Genomic DNA, 26,783 nt, shown 5'->3' with positions numbered 1-26,783 from the left:
TAGGTTGAAGTATTCGTGACACATCTAAACCTCAACCAGTTAAGGGTTCGTCCTTTGCATCTTTTCGATGTCTCCAACGAACTTTTTCTTTCTATTTTTGCTGGAGTAGTGAACTACATGGTTCTTATAATACAAATAGTTATGCAGCAACGCATGGAGTAATTTCAGTTGTTTTGATTTATTAACATTTTCTTAAAAAACTAAAAACTATATATACGCACTGTATCACGATTGCTTAGGCAAATTTGTATAACCATTTTAGCTTCGATTTTAAATAAATGTATAATTTGGAACTTGTACTTCATGATTATAACATATAGGGTAATACACATAGGATGATAATTTTGATGATGTGTACGGATTATCTGTGCGGCCAGAGATTGTCACAACTGTTTGGTAAAATCCATTTATTTGTAAATATTTGTTTAAATGTATAATTTTGTTTGATTTTTTTTTGGTTTCACTGGATTGGTTTTCGAAAAAGTTCGTTCGAATTTCATAACTCCCATTCGAGATGTAAACCTTCTTAAGCTATAACCTAAAAAATGTATATTCATAAAAGTGAAGTAGGTTGGGTCGATTTCTTGCGTTTACCAAAATTAGTTCAAGAATAAAAAAAAGGAAGAAAATTGTAAAATATATTACAATTTTCACTAGGAGTCTCACTAGGACTAAGCCGAGAAAGTTTAAAACTTATTCTCATGGGTATAAATGATAGCTTCAAAATTTGTATTAAAATACCATCGAAGTTTGAAGTTATTATGTTATTACTCATCCTATTAAGAAAATTATAATAATGTATCACTATTTTAGTTTCGAAGTTTATTTTGTTTTTTTTTTGTGTTTATATTTTGTTTACACTGTAGTCTGCTCAGCAAGTCTGGAAAATGTCAACTCTTTAATTAAAAAGGAAAATAATTTAATTAAAAATGGCAAAAACAATAATTTTGAGGTCGCCTAAGGGAATTTTTACCTTATATGAATTTCACTGTTTGACAGCTAAGTAATGATGCATATTAACCATATTTGTCAGCGGCAATGGCACCAAAGATCGTTGAAAAGTTAAGTTTCCCATAAATTGGAGAATTCCAATTAGTCGAGTCCGCTATTCCTACGATGAGTGTACACAAAGTAACTGCTAAAATTCTGCGCGGCATGTTTTTCATCGCCAGATGCATTGGCTTGGTATCCTTCCGGTTTAAGAACTCGAGGAATAAAGTCATGGTCCTGGAGGAAAGCTGCTAGAGTTGTCAATGGTGGAAGTGGTTCACCGTAATCCTGCGAATTGTGCCTCTTTGTGTCACTGTCTCAACACATATTTTTTGTATGATGACTTTGGAAAAGATTGGCTACATTATGTTTTTATTTCACCTTGTACTTTTGATACCGAGCTATTTATCGATGATAATACTGCAGATATTCCATGGCCCAGAGGTCGTTAAGTTGGTAAACCGATATATTGAACTCTTCCATCGAGTGAGGTCCTTGAGCTTCAGCAAAGAAGTTGGATTTGGGGGCGGACGACAATTAGTACTGGTCCTCTTATTTATCGTCTGTCCTCTTCTAGAAATTCTTCTTAACTTGCTATCTTTTAATTGGTTCACCAGTTTTGAGTATTTTCTTTATTGGAGTTTCATTTCTTATGAATCTATTGCATGTAAAATGATGATGCGAATTAGTTTTGGTTGGTACCTAAGCTTGGGTGTTCTCTATTCGGAAGTGCAGCAACTTCTTTGTTTTGAGCTCCAAACCCCAATGAATTTCTTTAAGGTTAAACCAAAATCTAAATCCCTGGGAAGGTTAACTAATACTATGATTCTTTTAAGGGAGATTTCGTGTGTGATCAAATCATTTCAGGACTTGACTAATGGTCACCTTTTTTTTAGTCTGGTCAACGAACTCTTTTTAATTGTCGCGATCTCTTACCAATCGATTATTGAATCGAAGTTAATAAACTTCTTGCTATGGTTATTTATCTTCAAATTTCTTCTTGAAGTGCTTATTTTATGTTTCGTTATTCAAGAATCAATTAATCGGTTTAGATACATTCAGGATCTCACTATTGAGCTTTTATTTGCCGCTGAACAGAAAGAATGGAACCAAACGGTAAGAGAATATATTGTGTTCTTTGCCACTAATGACACTATTTTTGTCTATAGGTGGAAGTATTTGTGACACATCTAAACCTTAGGAAGTTAAGAGTTCGTCCTTTGCTTCTTTTCGATGTTTCCAACGAACTTTTTCTATTGATTTTTGCTGGAGTAGTAAACTATCTGGTTTTTATAATGCAAATAAAAGTATTTTGTGAGTCAAAATATTGGTAAAACTTTTTGGTAAAATCCATTTATTTGTAAATAGTTGGTTTAATATATAATTTTTTATGGTTCTCATTAATTTATACATTACACCAAATTTATCCATTAAATGACAAATACAAATAACAATATTTTAATGGTTTCGCTGGATCGGTTTTCGAAAAAGCTTCGATCGAATTTTACAGCTCTCAGTCGAGATTTAAACCTTCTAAAGCTAGATCTGAAACCTAAATTGATCTAATTAAGGGACGTAATGAAAAACCATTTTCCCTTTATAATCGATCAATTTATTTAAACAAGGTTTAGTGCTATATTTATTACTTATATCCCTAATTAGAAAAGGTTGTCTGCTACTGATCTGTTAATAAAACAGTTTTACAGTTCGCTTACAATTTGTATTTTATGTCGGCATCAGAACTCTAACGCCTCACGGATGGGTGACGGATTTCATTTTTTTAGAGCTTGTAGATTTATCTCTCATCGTTTTCGAATTTTGCTTTATCATTGAATTATTTATCTAATTTTTTATTAATCATGAGGTTAATCGTAGCATGATAAATCCAATATTCTTCATAAAACTCTATAAAATACATCATGTACAATACAATAAATGTACAAAATGGTTAATGTAGGTCTGGGCGTATCTATTTCAGTATTATAGTGAATATTCTGAATGGATTCTTAACCTCTTATGCGAGTTTTAAAAGTTCGTTGGTTTACCCTTGCAGCAAAACATGGAAGCTTTTTCAATTTTGCGTCCTATTTATATAAAACGTTTCGTATATGATTAAATACTACGAATTTTTGTTCATTTAGTCGGTCAGACGGACATGGCAAGATCGACTCTCCTGGTGATTAGGAAAAGTCTCCTTCACGGCGTTTCAAACTTTTGACTAAAAGTATTATAGTATTCTGCAAGGGTATACAAATTATTATATCTCACATTTTGGTCTTTAGTTACCGATAAGTTGTGCGCTTTATTATAGTTCAAAATACCTTGCTGCTTACACCGAGGAGTGATGACGGGTTTCCGACCATCCTATTGACTACATTTTCAAAACTGAAAATTTATATTCATAAAAGTGAACTACGGTGGGTCGATTTGTTGTTATAACAAAAAAAGTTATATATAATATAGAAGAGAGGAGAATTGCAACACATTTTACATTTTTATCACAAACTATTAGAATAAGAATTCTTTTGTGTGGTTTTTATAAATTTCGTGTTACATTTTTTATAGAATCAGTCTTACTAAAATTTAAAACTTTTGTAGAAATCAAATTATTTGGTTTCATACATAATTTCCGTGAACAATTTATTCAGTAAAATAAGTTTGAAACCAATCAATTTGAAAAAAACTGCGAGTATATAACTTTATATAGTCTGATTCCCGCAAAAAATATATTCGAATAAAAAGTTGAATAGTTTCGAAATCATTTTATATTAAATATCAGCCCCTGAACTTTATTATCAATCAAATCGACCCACCCTAGATGATTGAATATGGAATGTAAAGAAGTTAAAAGGCGTCGTTTAGCTCCACAACGGACAACCGAAGCTCGGCAATGGGCGGTAGCTAGTGTGTCCTGGCCACCAGATCCAGACCGCCCTCCTCCTCCATTTTGCTGAGGAACTTGATAACGCGTTGGTGGGGCTCCGATTGCCGGATCATGTCGATGAGGGCCAGCAACTTCTTGATGCCGATGCACACCCGCTTGCCGGCCATATTCCTTGCTATGTTCTGCAACTCCTCGGGACTGAAAAAATCTGAGTCATCCAGCACGGCGAGGACATGCTCGGCCGTTGAGAGATTGGACACATGCAGAACGGATGTAAAAGCCGGCAGCATTTCCATCTCTTCGAGAACATCTCGCCGGCTGGTGGTGCACAGGATGAGGAGCTTGCGGCCCTTGGGCGGCTGCTTTTTCAGCAGCACCAAAAGCGCCTGCAACGTGAGATTGGAGTACCTGGGCCCAATCGGACCGTAGTCCAGCAACCTCTCCACATTGTCCACCACAATGCAGCTCAACGTGGAGCGGTAGGCGTCGTCGAAGATCTTGCGGATGTGCAGGCACTTGGCGGACTCCGTAAAACCCACCATATCCTCCGGGGAACAAACCTTGACAAACGGGAAATCGCTCATCTTGGCCAGATTGGCCGCCAGCGCTGATTTGCCGGAGTTGGGAGCTCCCTCGATGAGAACGGACACCAGTCCGGAGCCCTCGGTGGCCTTCGCCTGCTGCACAGATAGCATGCCATCCTCCAGTATCTCACTCACGGGTGCACCCCAGTTGATGATTCCGCGCGACAGCAGATTCTCCAACATTTCCTGGGCGGCTCCAAAAGCGGGCTTGATGTCGTTGTCCAAAGCGTGGATGAAATCGGCACGGGTCACTCGCAATTTTTCCATAGCCTCAGGATCCACGTGTACCTAAGTTTCAAAAAGTTTATCAATATATTGTGTCGACATTTACTATATAGAATATATTAAATTGTTTTATATGCTTATTAGAAAATAACACTTTTTTATTGGTACGTTGAGTAACCGCTTTTTTTCTCGATACATTACCACACCCGAATTTATTCACACACGAAAAACGAAACCGTAACGAAGAAGACAAAACTGAAATTAATAATTGAACCTTAATAAATAAACCGATTTGAACAAACCAATAAATATTTTCTTCAATTTAAATAACGATTTGATTTGTTAAAAGAATAAAATATAACTGAAAACCTCGACGAACTTTTTAGAATTCTAATCGTTTTTTAACAGTATTTGTAAAATTAAAAGCAGCCTACCTTGGAATCTGCCTTGATTAGTCGGTTCATGGCCGTTGATTGAGCCGCTCTAACTAATCCCTCCAGCTCTGCACCACTGAAGTTCTTTGTCCTGGCCGCTATCTCATTGTTATCCACATCACTGGCTATTTTGTTGAAGTCCCGCATTCGTTTTGTGTGGATGTTGAGGATTTGGACGCGTCCCTGCTCATTGGGTAAGCTGATCTCCATTTGAACTTCCAAGCGGCCAGGACGCAGCAGGGCCTCATCGATCATGTCCCGCCTGTTGGTCATTCCTATCACCAGGATATTGTTCAACTGTTCCACGCCGTCAATCTTGGCCAGCAGTTGATTGACGACCGTGTCGTGGACACCACTGTTGCCGGCCACCGAACCTCGAGCCTTGCAAATGGCATCGATCTCGTCGAAGATAATGATGTGCAGCCCACTGTTCGGTCCCAAGCGCTTCTCCTCCTCCTCGGCTTCGGCGAATAATCGTCGGATGTTGGCCTCTGACTCGCCCACATATTTGTCCAGGATCTGTGGACCATTTACAATCTTTGGTTCGCGGGCATTCAGCATGGTTCCTATTTGGCGGGCCATCAAGGTTTTACCCGTGCCAGGTGGTCCGTACAAAAGGATGCCCTTCACGTGCTTGATGCCCAGCTGCTCGACCAGTTCCGGCGGAAAAACGCGCGACGCAAACGCGCGTCGGAAAATCGCATTGAACTCCTTGTCCAGGCCACCAATGCCCATCTTACCAAAGTCCCAATCCGGATTAATGATCGACTGGCGCACAATTTTGCCCTTGGATCGACCCTGCAGATTCAGCACTGAGTTTTCGGCCTTCTCGAACTGCACCACTGTGTTTCCAAGAATGCGACCGAAACGCACGTTACGGGTCTTTGGCTGAGCATCTCCCACCGTCCGGGGATCCACTGCCTCCAGCGTTTTCACAGCGAGGCCCAGGAACTTCTTGTCTTTGAACTGAAAGGAAGAAGGCATGTTTATTAGTCACGAGAGAAACTTTAAAAATGAAAAATTGCATAGGATTCCATAAAGGATTTAATATAAGAATGAACCAATAAGGACTCTTAGGGAAAAACCCTAAAGGGAATGACGCTAAAATAATGTTTTCTCTTAATAAAAGACATACCAAAAATTCAATGAAAGAAATTGAACAGTGTACACATTATAAATCCGGTCTATCAGATGAATACATATTTGGCAGATGATGCAAACCAGATAATTGAATCATCTATTTTATGAATCAGCATTCACTCAACCTATTTCGTTATTTTACCTCATAATCTTTATAAAAAAATGTGATCATCCTTTGCGCAGTTTACTTTTCTTTCTTCTAGATTATTTATTATTCGTTTATTATTATTTAAGATCTGAGCACTATTTCCCTATACTGCCTTAAGTTATTTGGTTGATTATTTTTGAAGGTTACTAAGCTACAACATTTAAAATACTACTAAATCGGAAGATTCTAACCGAAGGATTTGGTAGATTTCACTCAAATGAATAAAATCGGAAGACCCTTCTCTTAAGATGGTCTTTATACTTTTGATATGGAAAAGGACTTTCTGTTTAGATTTCCCCTAAGGGGTAGCACTCAATCTGAATGTCTTCCTATCAATCTTATCATCGGTGGAATCGAACCTGAAAGACCAGCGTTTGCCCGACGGTCAGGGGCATTCCGGAGAACTGCATGAGGAACTCCTTGGCCATCTCGTCCGAGTCGTAGGGCTCCTGCGTGATGGTCTTCTTCTGCAGGAAGTCCGTCTCGAAGGACACGAGTGTTATGATATCGGCGCTGGCGTCGAATCGGTAGGGTCGTACGTCTATTTCCTGGTTGATTGAGAGCGAGACCCACTTTCGATGGACGAAAGAGAAACCGACGTGGCCGGCGGGCAGTTCCGCCTCGCTAATCTTCTCCAGCGCAAAGACGTAGCGCAGTCCCGGTCCCGGCGATATTTCCACATATCTGGGGGCGTTGACAAAGGGATTAATTAGAGAACGCAACAATAAATGTCGGGAAATTTGCACACGTAGCAAGTGAAAAAAACAACACTCACTTGACCTCCTCCGTAAAATCGGATACGTTCACAATGGCCTTGTTCGTTAGTGACAGCTCGTCCGTTGGACACTTGATCGCCCTCATGCGATAGGACATTTCACTCGCCATTCTTCTTGTTTAACAGTCTTGTTCCAGCTCAATTTGGTAGTATTTTTCAGAACTGACTCAACAATCAGCTGATTATCAAGCAGCCCTGGTCTGCGTTTTATATGTGTACACACTGGAAAGGTGTTAGAACTTCGAAAGCCGCCTGCTACGGCACTGCAAAACAGTTATTGCAAAAGGCGCGGTTATTCTAAAATGTAAGTGAATCCTGATTTTTGTATAGACCGTTGTTAAAAAAAATTTGTGCACTTCGAATCGGTGCCGTTATAAAATTTAAATGCTAAACAATGCTAAAACTTCTCTATAAATGCCTGTACAAAAATACAAAAATAGAGGAAAATAGGGACTTATTACAATTTGCATTTCTATATTTAAATAATAATACAACTTTGATGAATGTACTTTTTATTTAAGCGGCGGGATCTAAATGTAATTTTTGTTCAATTTAAAAAAAAAAAATGTACTCAAAAAAATATACTGAAAATACCAGAATATTTCATGAAACAATCGATAGCTATGCAGTTTTTGTTTTGAACAATCGATAGCCAGGCAGTTTTCGATCGACGATGAGTAATGACCGTTACATCTCAAACTTCTGTTTGATTTATGATTTTCTTCGGTTGTGTTCTGTTTGCTGGAACCTATGCACATACTACAGAATCCCACTAGTTCCCCTATTTTGTAGTGCTTCTGCTCGATGACTCTGCAATTATTTTCGATACTGCATTTCTTTGCCGTTGACCTCGCGCAGTTAATCATTCGCATCGATAATTGGATAGTGGATGTCTCTATTCGTTCTGGGTTTCCTTCCCCACAATTTATAGCGTGCATTATATTCGGACAGTTTAATTGGGTATCGACATTTATTAATTTGTCCGGCCTGCTTTAGTTTAATGCCAGTAATTTGTTGACCCATCCGAATTTGACCACTCAAGGCTTTCAACACTCACCACCAACTCTCAGAATGCCTTTTTTGCAGGCCATTTGCATGGCCAAAAGGGAAGAGACTCGAGCGTCAGCTATGCACATTAATTAGGCCGGTTCATTAGACACATGTCCATCAAAAGTGGCTCAGGTCCAGATCCTGGACCGAGCTCAAGCTCCAGACTCGACGACTGCGCCGCCGGCTAGGGCATATACATATATCCCCAGCCAAACTTGGCTGCCTCTCGTGTTGCCTGTTTTATGTAATTAAGCCAGGCGCTCACTATTTAAATTGCTGCCGGATGGCGAGGGGAAGTTAAGGAGCGACACTGAAATGGAGACAGAGTTCGGGATTCATGCACTAAAAAAACATTTTATAAATTCGATTTATGCGTTCCAAAAAATGGTAGCAACTACTTAGTAAGCCATAGATTCTTTATTTTTAAACTTCGAGTAATAAATAGGAATAAATAAAAAATAATTTTTTTTTTAATTTGAATAACAGAATATTTTAAATTTATTATATTATTTTATTTAAATATTCTATATTCTGTTCTATTTCTAGTTTAAAAATAACGTTAAGTTCTAATAAAAATATCTTTTTAAGAACGAATGTTTATCAAACTAAAGGGTAAACAAGTTAATGATAAGAAGTAACTTTTTTACTCTTAAATAAACAACTTCTAAAAATATTACATTAATTTTTTAAATATTAGATAGGTATAGGTGTTTTATCTCCATCGTAACCTTGAGCATATAATCCCATTTAAAGTGATTTTGAGTAAAGATATTTTAATTTTAGTTTATAATTTTTCTTTAAGTGCACCCCATATGCGCCTGGGTGTATCACGAATTGGCAATTGAGCCAGCTGAATCGGCTTGGAGCCTTGGTTGGCCAACGAAGTGCAATTTGCAGGCAGGGCAGCAGCCTCCGCATCGAGATCCTCATCCTCGCGAGGAAATCGAGACCGAGTTGAGAGTCTCCACTCGAGACGTTCGCTCGTCAGCGCTTGAGCCAATAATTATGGTTATTAATCGGCCTGGGAATTGGCTGCTAATTTGCAGTTTAGTTAGAAATTCTGGCCGCCAGCGTGCAATTACCCGCTTAAATTATAGCCTCAAAATAAACAAAACACCGCAACGCCAACGAGAATCGCTGGACGCGCTGGTCAGTTCACTTTATTTCAGAACAGAACAGTTCAGCAGCCGGGGAAAGGTCACACCACCAAGCCCACACAGGAGAAAACAAGAAACCCTTATTAAATTGTTCTAAATTAATAACAATTGCCTATAAATTTAGAATTTTTTTGATACAAAAGTTCAGTTGTCTTATCTTATTTTATAATAAAACTAACTAAGATTTTCAAAAAATGGATACATGTATAACATTAAAATCTTTTAAGATTGAAAAAGATGGAAATGTCAGAAGGTATCGTTTTTGAGCAACAATAAAAACAATTATTTTAAATTTGAAGGGAGCAAGCAGTAAGCTGGAAATGATTTGAAGATTTATGTATTTATAGAATGAATCAATTATATAGTTTTAATGGAAGAAATGACTTAAAATAACTTATTTTCAGAACATATTATTTAATGTCCATATTTTTAACCATGTAAAAAATAAAATTGAACTTCTGTAACTTGGATTGGCTTATTTTTTTAATGGAAGCATATTGAAATATTTACTGTGCAGCATCCAGGCACATTTAGCCTTTTGCGTGTTTGCTTATCACGAGTCTTATCGCCGATTAGGCCGGGTCAATACCGCACATCAGCTAATGATGCGGCCAGATCGGCCCTGCAAGTCCGCCAACTCCTGGAACTCGTAATTAGACGCCAGTTCTGGGGCGTTACTCAATCAAGAGTTGATGGCACAACCCCCTTTCCGTCGGCCACTGCGGCATCATCATCATCATTATCATCGGGGCAACTATCCTGATGCCCGATCGGGCCAACTACAACATAATTTCCAGACGTCGACGCGTCGCTCTTCCAATTTCGGAGGCGCGCTGGCAACACTTTTGGGCCGCCAAATCAAATCGTGTGCTGTTTATTTAAATAACCATAATTTACCGCACCATCCAGGGCCGCTCTTAGCCCGCTTCGCCCCTGCACTCGCTGCTTCTGGGGCTATTTATTAACCCACACACTCAGCGGATCCGAAGTGCACCGATCTGAACCGAACCGATCCCTGACTTTTATGGCCTGGCACATGATTTTCCCGGCCTGTGAGAACATAAAAATTCAATTTAATATGCTCCCAAGATCTTCGTGGACTCCTCTCCCTTTTCCTCACCCATCATCTGATTTAGCTGGAAAACGTTTTGTTTTGGCTGGCATTCAATGAATTTCTGTTTACTATTGTGGTCCATACGCAATCAATGCTGGTTATGGCAGCCCATCCAGATTTCTCGTGGGTGGGTGCTGGTTTCAAATCTATCTTTTATATTCTGTTGCATACTTTTTGGGTTGAAGTGAAATGGATTCGAAAATCTTTGAAAACCCTGTGAAATAATAGTCAAATGTTGACTACTTCGTTGAACAAAGTTTCCAATCGATTGGCATTCACAGCTTAAAAATCTAATTTTGTTCTTTCGCAAAAATCAAAAAAATGTCAAAATCCGGAAAAAATCTATTTTTGTTACGCTTTTTGATCGAAAACCTTGGAAATAGTTGTCAAATGTCGGAATGTCATACCTCGTTGAGTTCGTTATAAATTTTCCAATCGATTGGTATTCACAGCTAAAAAAATGTAATTATTACCTATTTTTGAAAAATACAAAAATTGGTCAGAAAGTATATTTTTACAAATCCACCTAGAATTGATAGTTTAGGTCCTCAGCTACACAAAACAGTCATTCTTTTGGCTGTGCGACTTGTGTTGGCTTAGTTATTAATGACATATATATGAGTCCCTCTTTAAACTAAGTAAACTTTAAGTAGATCCACATTTTAGGTAGCTCCGTATTTGAGGTATGCTAAAATGAATTGATATTTCGTTTACTTTTTAAACATATTACACATGTTAAAGCCATCATATATCGATTCTAGGCAGGACATAACGCGCTGAATGCCATTATAAGCAATTTATGATCCCACCGTTGAAAACGTCCGAAAGCGGCCAAGTAAATTGGCCAAGTCGCTGCGTCCGATAATCTGCGAAGATCTTTTGCCTAAGTGGATCTCTAGTTGGATGGTTGGTGGACTCAGCACGTCAAGTTTAGAAAAATGAGCTTGTTAACGCTCCATGATGAGCCCAGTTAGTGTCTAACCCGGAGCCAGATCGATTCGATTCGATCGCAGATGGAGATGGATGTGAATGTGAATGTGGAGGCAGGGCAGATCTCCCTATCCCATCCTATACTATCCTATCCTAACCGATCCGATCCGAGACTCATCATTAGGGAACTGTGTAAAATTACAACACGATAACACGTAATCATTAGCGTGGCTCCGGGACGGTGTGAGCAAACAATTTGAGGGGCCAGAGAGCCACAGAGTCCCGCAGCCAAAAGCCCAACTTCAATTTGCAGTTTCATTATCAAACGGCCCAAAGAACATAATTTGACTAAGGCCAAACATTTGGCAACAGCAAACGGCAAGAGGCCAATTTGCAGTTCTCGACGGACTGCCAGTGGTAGTCCGTCTATCGATCACGTTTCGAACTGAAAGGCACGACCATGTCGACGAATCCGTCGACTCAGTACAGTGGTAATAAAAGCATAAGCAATCCCTTAATTTTTTAAACAGTTTGTTTTATTTAAATATTAATAAATAGACATTCCCTATATGATTTATGTATAAACACTACAGTTTTTGCCTCAAAATAAATGAATATTAATTTTTCTATCCACAGTTTGATGACTTTTAAAAAGTGCTTTAAATGAGTGCTTTAAAATTTAAACAAAAAGTATATTATAATTGTTCTCTGATATTAACTAACTAGGTCTTTAAAAATTATTATAACAATGAAAATACGTAGCATCGAAATGAACAGATTGGAAAATAGATTGATTTGATTTTTTTTTATCAAAACCAGCATAATTTTTAAATATTTAAGAATACCAATTCAAAACTATTCATTGCTTTAATTTATGTTTTAATGGACTTAGATTACCTGACTTTAAATTTTGAATTGTTTGCTGTTTCTTTATTAATGTTAGCTTTTGACTTCCTAACAAAGTTATACCATTTTTGTATTTTAATCTTTATAAGCAACCACTGTGCGATGGGTCTTGGCCGATAATGCGGCGCTCTGCGGTTTCAGTTGCAAAGTTTGTCCAAGACGCCGTTGCCGAGTGGGTGGGTGCGGGTGGCGCAGGGGCTGGCTGACAATTTAGAACCTTTATGCAATTAATTGCAACAGTTTTGTGCCAGGAATGTGCCTTGGAGGCCCCACTGCCCCCACATCCCCCCACTCCCCGAACCGAGGCATTTGGAAACCATTCTGAACCGTTGCTGCTGCCGTTCTAACCACTTTTGGGCCGTTAATTTAAAAATTGTACTCACGTTCTGGCAATTTGCTGACCACCCACATGCAAATCCACCGCCGAACCGAACCACTATATATCTTCGATCCTTCTCGGTGGTTATATTTTACAAGAGCGCGATTCGCAGAAAATTAGCAGCCCGAAAGCGAGTGAGCGCAATGCAATTTGCAACGAGCATTTGATTTGATTTGATTCGAGTTGAGTTGAGTTTGCCGGTTTCCGAGTTTGCATTGGGTCTGCTGTTTGTCTAATTTGACACTTGGGGCTGTTGTGCAATTTGCCTTATAAGTAGGTGGGTAGAATATACAAATTCAACGGTCTGTCGTACATTGGATGTGGGTGCGGGGCTTTGTTAGCTTTCCGTACTCAAAGATTGGCTCTGGCAATGGGTGCTAATGCTGGGTTTTGTCTCGAATTGGCCATCTTGTGTGTATGATTGAATCAACTTGTTGGCAGAATTATGAGTGGCTTGATCTCCGATTGTTTTGTGATCATGAGATTGTTAGCTGAATGCTTGTTAGCCAAAATGCCAACTGGATAATTATTTTTAATGAGCAGCACTTAAGTAAAGGTAAGAGGTTAATAAAAAATAATAAAATTAGGCAATGCTTTTTAAAAATGGGAAATAAATTGAAATAAAAGTATAATTTATTGGCTGGAAATGGTTTAGTAAATTTAAAAATGTAATACATTTATTTTGAACTAAAATAGTCAATATATTTAAATCATTTTGTGGTATGATTTCATAATATTATCTTAAATTAACAAAAAACAAGGAAAACAAGATCATGGAATGCAGAAATGCGTTGGGCTGCAAATTTGCTGACAAATTAGCAAAAGAACAAAGTGAATGCCAGTCCAGATACCAGAAACCAGAAACGCCGGGCTTGGACTCAGATTCACATTCAGATCGAGGGGCCAGTCAAAGTCACAGTCGCCGTCAAAAAAGCGACAACAGCAACACGAGCAACCGAATCGGCAACATTTACGATTGCTGGTTAAGCTTCCTTGTATGGCCTGTCACAGCTAGTCCATGTGGAGAGTCCACCTCTTGGAGAAGACGTCCAGCGAGGAGACTCTCCTGGCCGAGTTGGTTAGTCTGGGCCGGGCACTCCACTCCGAGTCAATATATATTCCAAAAGGAATTCCGCAAATAATTGCAGAGCGGCCAAAACTTATGGCAATTGTGTGGCCAGGCGGCCAGGCAAGACTCACTGAAAAAAAAGATGGGTACCTATTTCTAGTGATTCATTATTTAAGATATTTGAGTTATCTTAATGTTGGTACTTGTCTTGGAAGGGTACTTAATCAATTTTTATAGGTTTAGTTTGTTCAATAAAAAAATAGTTATACCTATTCCTAAGACATTTCAACTTTATCTGCTATTCAGATAGGTACAAATACATGTATGTATATATTTTTTAAGCCTGTTCTGCGTATAATAAGATATTTATTTGGGTAAAAAGATTATGTAAGCTGTATTGCAATCTAATATGTTAAATTTTAAAGCTTTACATAAATTTGCAAACCATTTTAGTATAAGTAATTTAATATATGGTTGCTGTTTTTTTGACACTGTTTTAAATATTTCTTATACTTCTTCTTTTTATTAAAAGAGGTAGCTAGAGTAATTTAAGAACACTTTTAGCATCCTTTTCTCTTAGTGTAGACTCGCATTTGCAGCGGGGCGGTTCACGTCGCATACATCACGTGCAGCCAGCAGTCACAAACAAAAACAAAGCTGAAAAAAAGCTCAAAAAAAGGAAAACATTTCGAATGCAAATAAAAAGTCGCGCCAATAAACTAGACTTCGCGACGGCGGAGCAGACTCAGACAATGGCAATGCAACTGGGATTGCGACTGGGACTGGGTTCTGGGACCCCAAAGAGGGATGTGGATGTGGAGGAGGAGGAGGAGGAGGAGGAGGAGGAACTGGGACCTGGCCACCGACCCTGCAAATCCGCGACGTCATGATGTCTCGCTGGGATTTGGATTTCAGCCGGATCGCGCCCCACCTTCCTCGGAGTCTTCTTGATCGCGAAATTGCATACAAATCGGTTGTTTGGTAAATTTAACATAAGCGCGTCAGTAGCGCCTCTGGTCCGAGGCGAGCTTGGAATAATTTAAGGAGGCCAAGAGGAGGCCACAGATCCAAACAATCACTCCACGGCACAGTGGATCGAAAAAAACATGAGTTGGGTGAAAAAAACTTTAAAATGTTGTATATTCAAAAAGCACTGCTTATTTTAATTCGTGAGATATAATTTTGATCCGTAGTTTTATGATCTTTTGTATAATATGAATTATGTTTTTATACAAACTAAATAAATGTATTAGCATTAATTGCATTTGATGCCATTTCTAGCTATAATTGTTCTTCCAGAAATTTATAAAAATAATGTATATATGTACCTAACCTCAAACAAAGTTAACTTAAGTGGATTAGGAAAAATCATACACATGATATTCTTTTTAATGTCCTTTTTTATTTTAATTAAAAAAAATGTTTAAATACATAGAAATAAATAATGTTTAAACTTATTTCTCTATACAAAAATTTTGTAAACTATTTTTTAAGAAACTGATACTTTATTGGATAAGCATTTTGTGTGTTTTTCGACCACTGTATATGGGTCTTTGGCTTATCTTGTTAAGACTGGCTGACTGGCCGCTCCTGTCCTGTCTTGTAGGCATCATGTAAAACGCATTCGCCTGGACCCCCCTCGCCCACACCCATGTCCCTGTTCGAATATTCGACGCATCCACGTCGCCGCGCCTGTTGATCAGTGTCGTTGTCGTCTTGGATGTTGCTGTTGTTGCAGATGTTGCTGATGTTGCTGATGTTGCTGTTGCTGGTGTTGCTGCCGTGTTGTTGCTGTTGCCGCCGTCCATTTGAGTCAGGCGTTTGGGCGCTGCAATTTGTTTGAGTTACGGCGCTTGTAAGCACACTTTAAGGATCCATTGTATTCCAATCAATAAGCCGGGCATGACAATGAGACAGAGACCCGGGCTCCCAACTCCCAACTCCCAGCTCCTGGCTCCCAGCTCCATTGAATGTCGCAAATGTGTGTCTTTGTCTCCGATTCTTTCGGCGAGTGGAGCGCCGTTTGTCGCCGCCTTTCAGGTCCTTTGGGTGTTATGCGGGTACTCCGAAGTTGGCATTTTTTCATCCGGAGTGTTGGAAATTTTCTGGTCAAAAATTGGAATTTATTGTATGGCCCTTCGTAACATAATAGCATGACATCACCTTGAGCAAATTTTTTTTATTATTTTTAATACAAAATCATTATTGTGTTAGCTATGCAAATTATTATAAAGTCCCATTCAAAAATGTTGGCATTACTTCTTTCGAAAATTAAGAAATTCCTACATATCGGTATTAAAAACAACAGAATTAAATGTATAAAATTGTATAGTTGAATAAATTTAATTAGTAGATTCAAAAAGTTAATAAAAATTAATTTTTACAACTTTATCTATGCTATTGATTGTTCTGATAATAGCTTCCGTAAATCTGCCTTTCCATTTGCAATTCAAATGCGTTGATATGATATTCGCATCGACTTCCTTGATCGATTCAGTGACTAACTGGTTTTGCATTTCCCAGATACCCGAGCATTAGCAACACCTTTGTGGCAGCGCCAATTGCCACCTCAGCAATCACTCCGAGCCCGGCCAATTGACTTCCAATTAAATGTGTCAAACGACATAGACCGTTAACACGCCAAGTCCATAGTTGAGTCGACTAGCTCGACGGACATGCAAAGGAATCGCTTGGTTCTCGGCCTGAATTTCATTAGCATATCATCCGAGCTGAAGAGCAGAAGGAAACTGCTGCAACAAAGACCACAATCAGCGCCAAATTTATGTGCAGCTACAAAAACTTTGCAGGGACACTTGAAAAAATCGAAACTGACAAATAAAAAATCAAATTTCATAAAAATTTTATTGAATATTGTTATTAATGTGAAATTAGGTTAATTAGAGACATTATCTACGTTTTTAAATATTGAACTTAAAATATTTTGAAAACTTTATTTATATCTATTTAGATAAGAATATTTTTATATATAAATAAACGGAATTTTATTTTAAAAATTAAATTGGTAGAAAACTATTAGTGATTTCATGATGATGATTAACCTAAGGGTAGGGTAAATAATGAATTTAAAACCATTTTTGACCAGTGCAGCCAGGCAGTTGAAGGGATTAACGAGGATTAGTAGCCTTGGCAACCGCGCACAATTGGCCAGATCAATTCGACTGACGAACTGACCAACTAGCTGACTGAGTGACTGACTGAATGACAGACGGACGAATATCCGCGGAAGAGCTCAGCTCAGCTTCAGCTTCAGCTTTAGCTGATGGCATTTACGATAAATTTACGCAAGTCATTTGACAACGCTGCAACTGCTGCATCATTATGCAGGCGACTGGCAGGCTCAAATATGCACAAATATGCAAAGCAGCTACTGATGATTGTCGAAAGTTGTTAGCAGAAGAGCAACAACTGCAAGAACAAGAACAACGTATGCAAAACAAACAAAATGTCGCACATTAAGCGGCTGAACATATCTCAAATGTCACGTATACGTCATGTCGGCCGCTCTGCTGACGAGGCAGCGGCAATTAATTAATCCTGCACTCCGCGGGCCAAGTTAGTTGGCCCGGCTAACTAGACAGCGACTAGCAGGTTGCCGGGCCCTGAGCTTCAGCCCGAGTCCAGGCCCACATCTTCATTCAGATCCCGGCTGTTCGCCTCATTCATGACTCTCTTGGCTGGCATATTAAAACGTGTCTAGGAGCAGGTGAAGATGTTCACATAAATTACCACCTCTTCATTAGTGGGGCGTTCGGAGAGCTCAGCACCGTGGGTCGAAGGTCAAGGAAAGTGTGTATTTACTGGGGAATTCATGTTAAATGCAGAACTTTACTGTGTACCTGAGATAACAAATTAAGAGGTTTATAGATATAAACTTAATTTTTAGAGCGAACATTTAGGAAATACCTGGTTTTACATTTAAATATTTAATTAAGAGCATTGTAGAATATAATATTGTAATACAAAAGCTTAAACCAAAGAACTACATTGTTATGTATCGAACTTAAATCAAAAGGTATTATAATAAATTTAGTAACTAGCATATCAATATGGAAATCTGAAAATTAAATAATAATAGCTTTCATTGATATATAAATTTATATGTATTGAGCAGTCTAGATTAAATGTGATTAATACATAAAGGGACATATAACTTCCGCCACTGTTTATATGAGTATTATTTATTATTTATTTATATATGAATAAATTTAGATTTATTAGTAAAATCTATAACTTATTACAAAAATATTCAAATCAATTTTAAAATGTTTGGCTCCTTTTTTATGGGTTGGAATGATCCTCAACCAGTGTGCGCCTTTCTGAGCGGGCTTAATGGAATTTAATTTCTTGTTAGTCGCAGCTAACTGCAACTGCATCGCGATAAGACCTGCGTGCCTGACCCCATAAGCCGAGATCCCGGAGTGGAGCCATCGGGCCATCGAGCCAGCTCGTTTCCTGTGACACAGTTCTGGCAATTAGTCATGGGAATCACGTATACGCCCTGCGTGTCTGGCAGCCATTTTATGGCAAAAGGCCTCAACGTCAACGCTGGGCTTTTGTAATTTTAATTACTTCCCCTTGATGGCTGGCTGAGTTATTGGCCAAGGAGTGGGAGTGGGAGTGGGAGTAGGAGTTAGGGTCGTCGAAGGACCTGCTCCTCCGAAGTGACGGCTCGCCAGATTGTTTTACAACATAATTAAGCAGCATTGTTGTTGGCGTTGGTGCGAATTATGAAGTGCAGTCAAGTGCATGTAGTGCGTTGTTATAGGGGCAGGCATAAAAAATAAAAACCGTCACTCACCAACGCCCCTGTCATTGTGCTAACTCAACTCCTTCGCCAGGAGGTGAGAATCGAGCGGACCATGTTGCCATCCCGCTTGCAACTTTATTTCCATGCCCCGGGCGTGCAAGACACAAAAAAAAAAGGAAACAACCAACAGCGACAACTGCAGCAAGTCAACAACAATTCGATACACACTTGCCACTTGTCATTCTGACCAAAAGTCCCAGCCACTTGGCCACTTGGCGACTGCCTGGTGTGAAAGCGTGTTGCCTTCCTTCGATCCAGATTCCGATTCCATTCGACATTCACGGCACTGCTCAAAACTAATTTAGCAAAGCACCTTGGAGCTGGCCTCTCCCAAAAATATACAGAAAATATCCTTTAACTTAAATCTAATTCTAAAATCAATTACTAAATATTTTTTATTTAATTTAAATGGATCTTACTTGATTAATGATTAGTATTTATAAGTGAGTTTTAATTGCTCTTCTTGCTATTTCCTTTTATTATGATTTATTTTAAATCCATAATTGGTTGTTAATATAAAATTAGATTTATTAATTTTTGTATTCCATAAATATTTATTTCAAAAGCAAATAAAATGAAAAAACTTAACTACTTTTCTCCCGGTGCAAGCAATTCGCATGCATCTGAAGATGGGTCTCGAGCTTATGCCTGGATTCGGGTCTGTCTGGATTCTGTCCGTCTGCTAAAGCGTTCAGCATCGATTCGTTATGATTGCATGTTAAATGGCTCCCGCTGAGTTATTACGAGACAAAATCCTTATTTATCGCTTTCTGATTTATTTGTAAACGATTTTCATGCCCATCGCCCATGGACGTGGATGTGGATGTGGATGAGGATGTGCATGTGGACGTGGCCAAGATGAGGTTGAGGAAGGGCAGCAGGTCCTGCAGTTGGACTTTGGCTGGCATCTTGATGGGCTGGCCAGGTTGTTTGCTCAGCAGAATCTCAGTTGGTTCTTGCCAATTTTTTACTGATTTCAACGCCTTGTTTTATGGCCAGCAAAGGGTTCTCCATGTTCTTCTCCACCGCCCCTCGAATTTTTATTACTTCTTGTGTGCCTTTCTTATCTCTTTGGAAATTGTTGCTGCTTACTTAATTTTGACATATTTATTTTTATTATGTACTGCATACTGGCGGTGGGAGTGGGTTCCTCCTTTCCCCTTAACGCTAAGCAACTCACACTGGTGATTAAGTGGGATTGTGTGGGTCAAGTTGGGGTCAGTTTGGTTATTTGGTTTGGAGGCCAGGAAAGTGTATTTTCTGTATTTCCGTAACTTACCCAATAAAAGTGGGGAATTCATTGGAGATTTTAAGTCCTTTGGAACAGGTGCAGTTTGAATAAAAGTATAGATAAAATAAATAATTAACTGTTTAGCGATTGCACTTATTACGAAATTAATTATCTTTGTTGCTTTAAGAGGAAAACATTGCTTATTAATGGAATATACACATTAAATCTTCTAAACCAAAGCTTTTCATGTTGATTTATTATTATTAAACTAATTTATATAGCTACTATAAATAGGGATCAACGAAAATGTACAGGTTACTACCATAAAGCTTAAGTCTTAATTGGTTTATAAATTCCTTTAACGTTTCCCAATTCTTTATTAATTTCCAAGCTGCCATAAAAGTCCGTGATCTTTACTTTGGTATTCCATAAACCAGTGTCACTCAATTGGCCAATTTCTTGACACTTTCAATTCGCTGGACACCAAAACACCAGTCCAATTTCTCAGTTATGCCCGAAGAATGCAGAAGACTGAAAAATAACCAAATACAGAGAAATGGTCGACGCCTTCTGTTAACAACCGAAACGAAAGAGCCGAACATGGCTTATTAAAACGCAAAACGGCTTTTTACGATGGCAATAAATTGGTGCCGGGTATGGAACTGATTCTGAACCTGAAGCGGTTTTTGGGGAGCGGTTTCGGGATGAGATGGGCGGGAATTGGGGATGTTGGGGACCGGAGATCGGGGATCGGGCCGCAGGGGTATGCAAAGCTAAAAAGGAGCTGCGAGCTGGCATCCAGAGAGGCCAGCGTTTATGGCTTAAATTAATAAAATAAGCTTTGTCAGACAATTTACAACGCGTCTTCAGCGAGCAGATTACGAGCACGCGGACACGATCCAAAGCCAGCAAAAAGCAAGAAGCAGGAAAGCAGCAGCACCTCAGCATCAGCGGACTAAGAAACAAACAACAACACGGCACCGGAGCTACAAAAATCAGCGGGGATACTAACAAGGAAGGGTGTCCATTTGTTCAAACCGAAGTATCAGATACCCTTGTGGACACAGTAAACTAACGTTGATGGTGTCTTAAAAATCTTATCTCAATCTAATTATGAAAATTTTTTATAAGCTACGACCGAAAATAAACGTTAGAGGTTTTTACTTTTAAGAGCCTTGTGGATTTTTTCTTTATTTTCTTTTCTATCAGCAAAAGATTATTATAAGATTATAGATAGAGTGTTATTAGTATTTTTATTTTAGAAGCATTATGAAATTATGTTTAATAAGGTAATATTTTTTGTCTCAAAAGACACCTGTTAATAAATTTGTACCAAATAAAAATGCCAACCTTAAGTAATGTTTTTTTAAATAACTAATATACATGTGTTGTATTGACAATCTTCCTTTGATAGTTAAAACTCTTTTTCCAAGGGTATTAAGACCAAGAAGGCGAAAGCCAACGGCGACATTGAATGTTGCCTGACTGTCTGCCTGGACTTTGGTTATTTAGAGAGATCGGAGGACACAGGATGCGGGAGGCGATGGAAGTGGAAATGGATGCGGATGCGGAGGGGGTGTCTGGAGAGTTGCGGTGTTTGTTCGTTAATTAGTGAACATATTTCGTATAATCGGTGTCATATTAGTTATAAATTGGATAAAAGCGCAAAACGACAACTTAATTAATTTTAAATTCCAATTTATAAACAAGAAATGCTAAAGTTGTTGCCGTTGCTCGGTGTTGCCGTTGTTGATGATGGTGCCGCATTGATAACGATTATGGAAGTACCCAAAGCAGGACCCAGTCGTGTTTGCTAATCATGTCCGAGGCATAGAACTAAGCCGATCCCCCCGCGATTACCCATCGTTATTCCTTGCATTCCTGCACCACAGCTTCATTTAAATTTCTCTCCTCCTCCGAGTTGGCCCGTCCTTTTCAGCCAGTTCCGAGAATTCGCGGACCGGCTCGCTGGCCTCACAATATTCGATTAGGTCGCCGGGCGGCGGAGGCCGTGTCTGCCGTTGATATATTGCCAACGATCATCAGCGATCATCATTTTGTTGTGAGCAGATTGCATTTCATTCGCTGGGAACGGAGGAGCCTTCCCGGAGAGGATGCTGCGAAATTACCTTATAACTTAATTCATTAATAAATTTATGAATTGATCGTTGTAAATTGCTGCCCAAATTTATGGGACTCAATTCTCTGTCATTGAAGTGGTTTATTTAACCAGGTCTTGGCTAAGATGAATTTCCATTGCACAGAAAGAAATATATATATGTACATGTATAAATAAATTATAAAGGAGCATCCTAACTAAATGTATCCTAACTTTTTATAAAATAAGAAATGGGTATATTAGAAATATAAAATAGACTTGAAAGAAATTAGAAAATACTCATCGAAACCTTGTAAAAAGGGGTATTTTCCGGAGAAAAGTTTTATTTATTTCAGTGCTTGACATCTTCTTATGAGGCATTTGACCCAACCAATTCGTATCCCAAATGCCACTTACAAATAGACTGTAATAAATGTGGTCTTTCGATTTAAAGACGATTTGCCTAATTTATTTTGATTAATTTCAATTATTAAGCCATCATTATCATGCTCTAGGCCCTTCGCCTGTGGGCAGATCGAACAAAGAATGCCCTCTGAATGAATCCAAATACTTTTTATTCACCTCGTCCATGAATGAATACGAGTTTCACTTCCTCCTTGGGGCCTATGACTGAATCCACATTTTTAGGGGACAAGAAACCAAATAACACTGTGTAAAGACACTTTGCCAATAGCTGAGCGCTTTTAAAATATTTCCCGAACCGTTGGGGACATCAATCAATATTTGTGTTTATTTTTTTGTGAGTAGAGAAAGATCATAAAAAGGAAAACAATAATATCGAGGATGGGGGAATGAGCAACAATGTCACCTTTGACAAGGGTTTGGATGAATGAAATGAGCTTTGTCGTCTCAGCCCGATCATTGATTAATGCGTTGATTTTGGGGGATTATTATTCCAAAAATATATGTAAGCCAATGGGGCACACACTTCTGTACTTTGATTCAGCAGCTACTGATAAAAAAGGTTGTATTTAAATTGATTATTCCAATATTACCTCTGACTTTAAGGGGTTCCCGTATAGTAATATTTCAGTTGTTTTATAAATAAAGTATATATAAAGTATATATATTTGTATTTTATTTGTATACTTGCTTATTAATAAATAACGCATTATATTTACACTATAACGATTATAGCAAAACGAGTACATAAAGTTCAAAAAAAATGATTTATTTTTAGAAGCTCTACATTTTGCTTGATATATCCGAATATAAACCAACATATCATTGAAAGTTTCCTCTTCCTTTGACTTGCCTGTCCGAGTTCCCCCTGAAATCACCAGTTTTTTGATAAAGTGAAGACCCGAAGCGCTGACAGCTCGGGATTCTCAGCATCCAGCTTGCCGCATTAATTTTGCTAATCCTGCCCGAGACGATGATGTGGCTGACGATGATGATGGGAGGACAGAAGGACAGGAGGACAGGAGGATAAAGACCGGGACAGGTCAGCAGCAACAGAATCAGTGGCCATGCCGACTGATTTTATATGGTTATAATTCTTGCTTTTGACAGCAACAAGCCTCGTTTGTCGTGCTGCAGAGTGTTGGAGCTGACCATTGCCATTCCCATCCCCATTCCCACTCCCATTCCCGATCCGCACATCCCATTCCCAAGGAATGTCAAATTAACACACAATGCGCCAGCTAATACATTAAACAATATGGGGGAAAAGGAGATATCGCAGATCGTCGAAGCTGCACTTTCCCAGAAGTTATAGACACACACTGAAATTTCGTTGCGGCCTGGTCGTAAATTATATCAATCCTGTAAGTAGCTGCCAACATTTAAGAACAATTCTGTTAATCACTTAATTTATGCAAGTGCTACAAATCGCAACCTTGTTGCACCAGCGAGGGGTTTATCCATTTTGGGAAATTAAGCGATCCGAGGGTTAATAAACGATCATTTAATAAGCGTTTTAATGCCAAATTTACGATCGTTTTATTTGCATAAATTACCAAAGTTGCCAACTGTATGCACATTAATTTCCCAACCAAATTGCCAATAAAATGTTATTTATGTTGCTAAGCGAAAAATACAACAGGCAGTCCCACAAAATTCCTTCAACGCGCCTGAACGATCGCCGCAAAGGGAGTATAGCAACGATGACTATATAGAGGCATATCCCGCATATATGGACAATCAGCTGGAGTCAGAGGTAGTAAAGTTTATGAGCTTTCGGTTGGCATTTTGTTGGCTTACCTTATTTCCCTTTTGCATATGAATTTCGCCCTAATAGAGTCGTAAAATTCGGCATTCGACGGCAGGGAATTGATGTGATTCTGTTAGGTAACACACGAACTGAACCCAATTAAGCCCACTCACGTTCTGTATTGCCTTGATATAGATAGGGTATATCTTTAAGACAGAAAAGTGTTGAGTTAAATTAATAAAAATACCTCTATATAAGTAGAGGGTATTTTGTTTAGTTTTAAAGCTATACGCCGAGATAGTTGAACAACAGCACAAGATAATCGCGAGGATCTTTGCCATTACTGTAAGCATAGCTTAGACTATTTGAAACAAAAATGTCAAGGTTCTGTCATAAGAATGTTTTTTAATGCTTTCTTTTGTGTTCGATTTCTAGATCCTGCTCTTGCACTTTTTGCACACAGCCAAAGGGGCTTCGCTTTTTGATTCTTTAGCAGGCTCATCAGGAACCAATTTGGGCACCAACATCCCCATTATATCAAATTTATCGAAGGGTCTTTCAAGTCTTACCCCAGGAGAAAAAAACATGATAGCACTTTTAAACCCTAATTTATACCGGGCTCTACAAATTTTAGAACCACTTTTACAATTACTCAGTGGTTAGAATCCTATTTGATTTTCTTTGTAAATTCAAAATAATAAATAAATTTGGCCAGCATAAAATAATTGATCAGTGTAAATCATCAGAGGTTCTACCGTGGAATTCGGGTATCCAGGTGACCATCATTTCGGTCATGTCAAAGACCTCCAACGCTTTGCAGAAGTCGACAAATAGTATTTGGTTTGAGTCCGATTTGTCCATTTCCTTCATCATTGTGTCCACTATGCGCATTATTTGCACATGATCCAAAAGATTTGAGAAAAGTTTGTGGACCACTATAACCAAATCATACTTTGTGATGCGACCATCTTTGTTATGATCGTACATGTTGAAGAGTACTGCAAAAAATGTATATTTAATTATTATAAAATTGCCTTAATACTATTAAATATGCATTTTCTTGAAAGTATTCTGTGTAATCATTAAAACTCTTACATCGTAACTTTCTGTCCATAGTTGCGTTCTTTAGCGTTCTGCTGGTTTTTAGCGAGTGAGCCTGAAAGGTACTCAGAAAAAGGGCGAAATCCAAAAAGCTGATTGTCACCTTATCCCCGAACATTGAGTTCAAGATGGTGGGCAGCAATGGATTCAGTTGCAGGAGCCCAGAATAAAAATTGTATTTGTACAGCTCACCCGGAGGATCCTTGCCTCCTCCTGAAAACTGGTAGAAACGAATGTAAAGATACTTTATTTGACTTCGACTCACTGTGGATTGATTAAATTAATAGGATTTTGATAAATCGTTCATCACTCACGTGTTGTTTGTTTCTTGAGAGTGTTCATAACATCCTGCGGCACTGAAGGAAAGGAGGTGGCCTTCCTCAAACACAAACATCCCATTCCGAACTGCCTCCCAATTAAACCGGGTTTCCTAATAAACTCAGTACTTGAAAATTTCCTCTGACAGCATTTACTAAGAAAGGCCCAGATGAGACACTTGCTACTTAATTTCCCATTTCACATTTTTCTCGTTTTTTGATAAACGCCGTTCGAGATCAGTTAAGATAAGGTCTAGACCTCATTTTATGTGTTCGTTGTCTTTTACGATTGCGTACACCCATAAAAAACTAGATCTCCAAAGACAAGAAGCTGCGACAAGTGACATTTTGTGCGCAAGAAGTCGAGCACTCACTCATAAAGCATATTACTTCATTAAAAACAGAAATTAACCTGAACTCAGTGTCTCATTCTGATTCTGAGACTCTGTTTGTGTTGTGGCCGCCTTTAATGATGAACGTTTTTAGTTATTTTTCCTTCAAGAAAAAGGGCGTAAATTGTTTATTAAATGCCTGTCCTTACAGTTTTTAGAATGAAATGTTTTTGGATTAAACGGAGGAGTTTGTTCTATTAAAATGTGACATACGAAAACAATAATCAGATTAATTTTCTTGACTTAGCCTGTTATGATTATTGAACTTAATTGATTAAATAAATTGTTGGTTTTAAATGTTAAATTTTCTATACCATAAAACAAATATTATTTAACTTATCAGTGATTAAGCTACTTAAAAATTCCGAAAGATTTTTTAAAACAATTGATTAAATGAAATATCTTTCTTTTTATAAGAAAGCTACAGCTTCGCCTTTTATTAATTTGTTTTAGTTTTTTAAATTATATAACTTACAACATGTTCTAGGGCATTTAGGTTTATAAGTGTACCACTGGGACCATTTTGTTACAAATTAGGCTGGGCAGAAGGGAAAATCGTATCATTTTTTGGCGGCCTTAGAACATCAAACGCTGTGTGGTCCGCGTGCCGAGGGTCACGTCTCAGATGGTCGCATATCTGGCGACCAATTTGCGGCGAAAATGTATGCCACATGACAAGCAATTAAGCTCGGACTGCGACAAAGTACGTGTTCAAGTTGGAGGTTTAGTGAACCCGGTCGCAAAAGCGATAAATTTATGACAAATTTTCAAAAGAAATGCTCTGGTCAGGCTGCGTGTGGTTCAGATATCGCAGCGGTGGTGGTGTTGCTGGTGGTTCTTCTCTGCTGAACATTTCGA

The 26,783-nt window shown here is 38.5% G+C and overlaps 4 protein-coding genes across 4 annotated transcripts; 2 read left to right on the top strand and 2 right to left on the bottom strand.

Moving 5' to 3' along the window:
• The first annotated feature begins 1,329 nt into the window (after nt 1-1,329).
• LOC123037517 (putative gustatory receptor 93b) lies at nt 1,330-2,324 on the top strand. Its single transcript, XM_044458573.1, has 4 exons — nt 1,330-1,551; nt 1,771-1,946; nt 2,043-2,106; nt 2,160-2,324. Exons 1-4 carry the CDS (start codon nt 1,330-1,332, stop codon nt 2,322-2,324), a joined length of 627 nt encoding a protein of 208 aa, XP_044314508.1.
• LOC108041228 (vesicle-fusing ATPase 2) lies at nt 2,316-7,359 on the bottom strand. The gene is made up of 4 exons (XM_017119092.2): nt 7,181-7,359; nt 6,765-7,089; nt 5,118-6,083; nt 2,316-4,746 (listed from the first exon to the last, which is right to left on the bottom strand). The coding sequence occupies exons 1-4, from the start codon at nt 7,288-7,290 to the stop codon at nt 3,892-3,894; spliced, it is 2,256 nt and encodes a 751-aa protein (XP_016974581.1). The 5' UTR covers nt 7,291-7,359; the 3' UTR covers nt 2,316-3,891.
• Nucleotides 7,360-19,420: 12,061 nt separating this feature from the next.
• LOC123037516 lies at nt 19,421-24,840 on the top strand. Its single transcript, XM_044458571.1, has 3 exons — nt 19,421-19,538; nt 24,393-24,460; nt 24,551-24,840. Exons 1-3 carry the CDS (start codon nt 19,421-19,423, stop codon nt 24,776-24,778), a joined length of 414 nt encoding a protein of 137 aa, XP_044314506.1. The 3' UTR covers nt 24,779-24,840.
• LOC123037524 (calcineurin B homologous protein 2) lies at nt 24,834-25,636 on the bottom strand. Its single transcript, XM_044458660.1, has 3 exons — nt 25,531-25,636; nt 25,211-25,480; nt 24,834-25,113 (listed from the first exon to the last, which is right to left on the bottom strand). The coding sequence occupies exons 1-3, from the start codon at nt 25,613-25,615 to the stop codon at nt 24,845-24,847; spliced, it is 624 nt and encodes a 207-aa protein (XP_044314595.1). The 5' UTR covers nt 25,616-25,636; the 3' UTR covers nt 24,834-24,844.
• Between the last annotated feature and the right edge of the window lie 1,147 nt (nt 25,637-26,783).

Source organism: Drosophila rhopaloa, unplaced genomic scaffold, assembly GCF_018152115.1.
Source record: "Drosophila rhopaloa isolate 14029-0021.01 unplaced genomic scaffold, ASM1815211v1 contig_167, whole genome shotgun sequence".
NCBI classification, from domain to species: Eukaryota; Metazoa; Arthropoda; class Insecta; order Diptera; family Drosophilidae; genus Drosophila; species Drosophila rhopaloa.
This window is presented reverse-complemented; position numbering and strand designations above follow the sequence as displayed.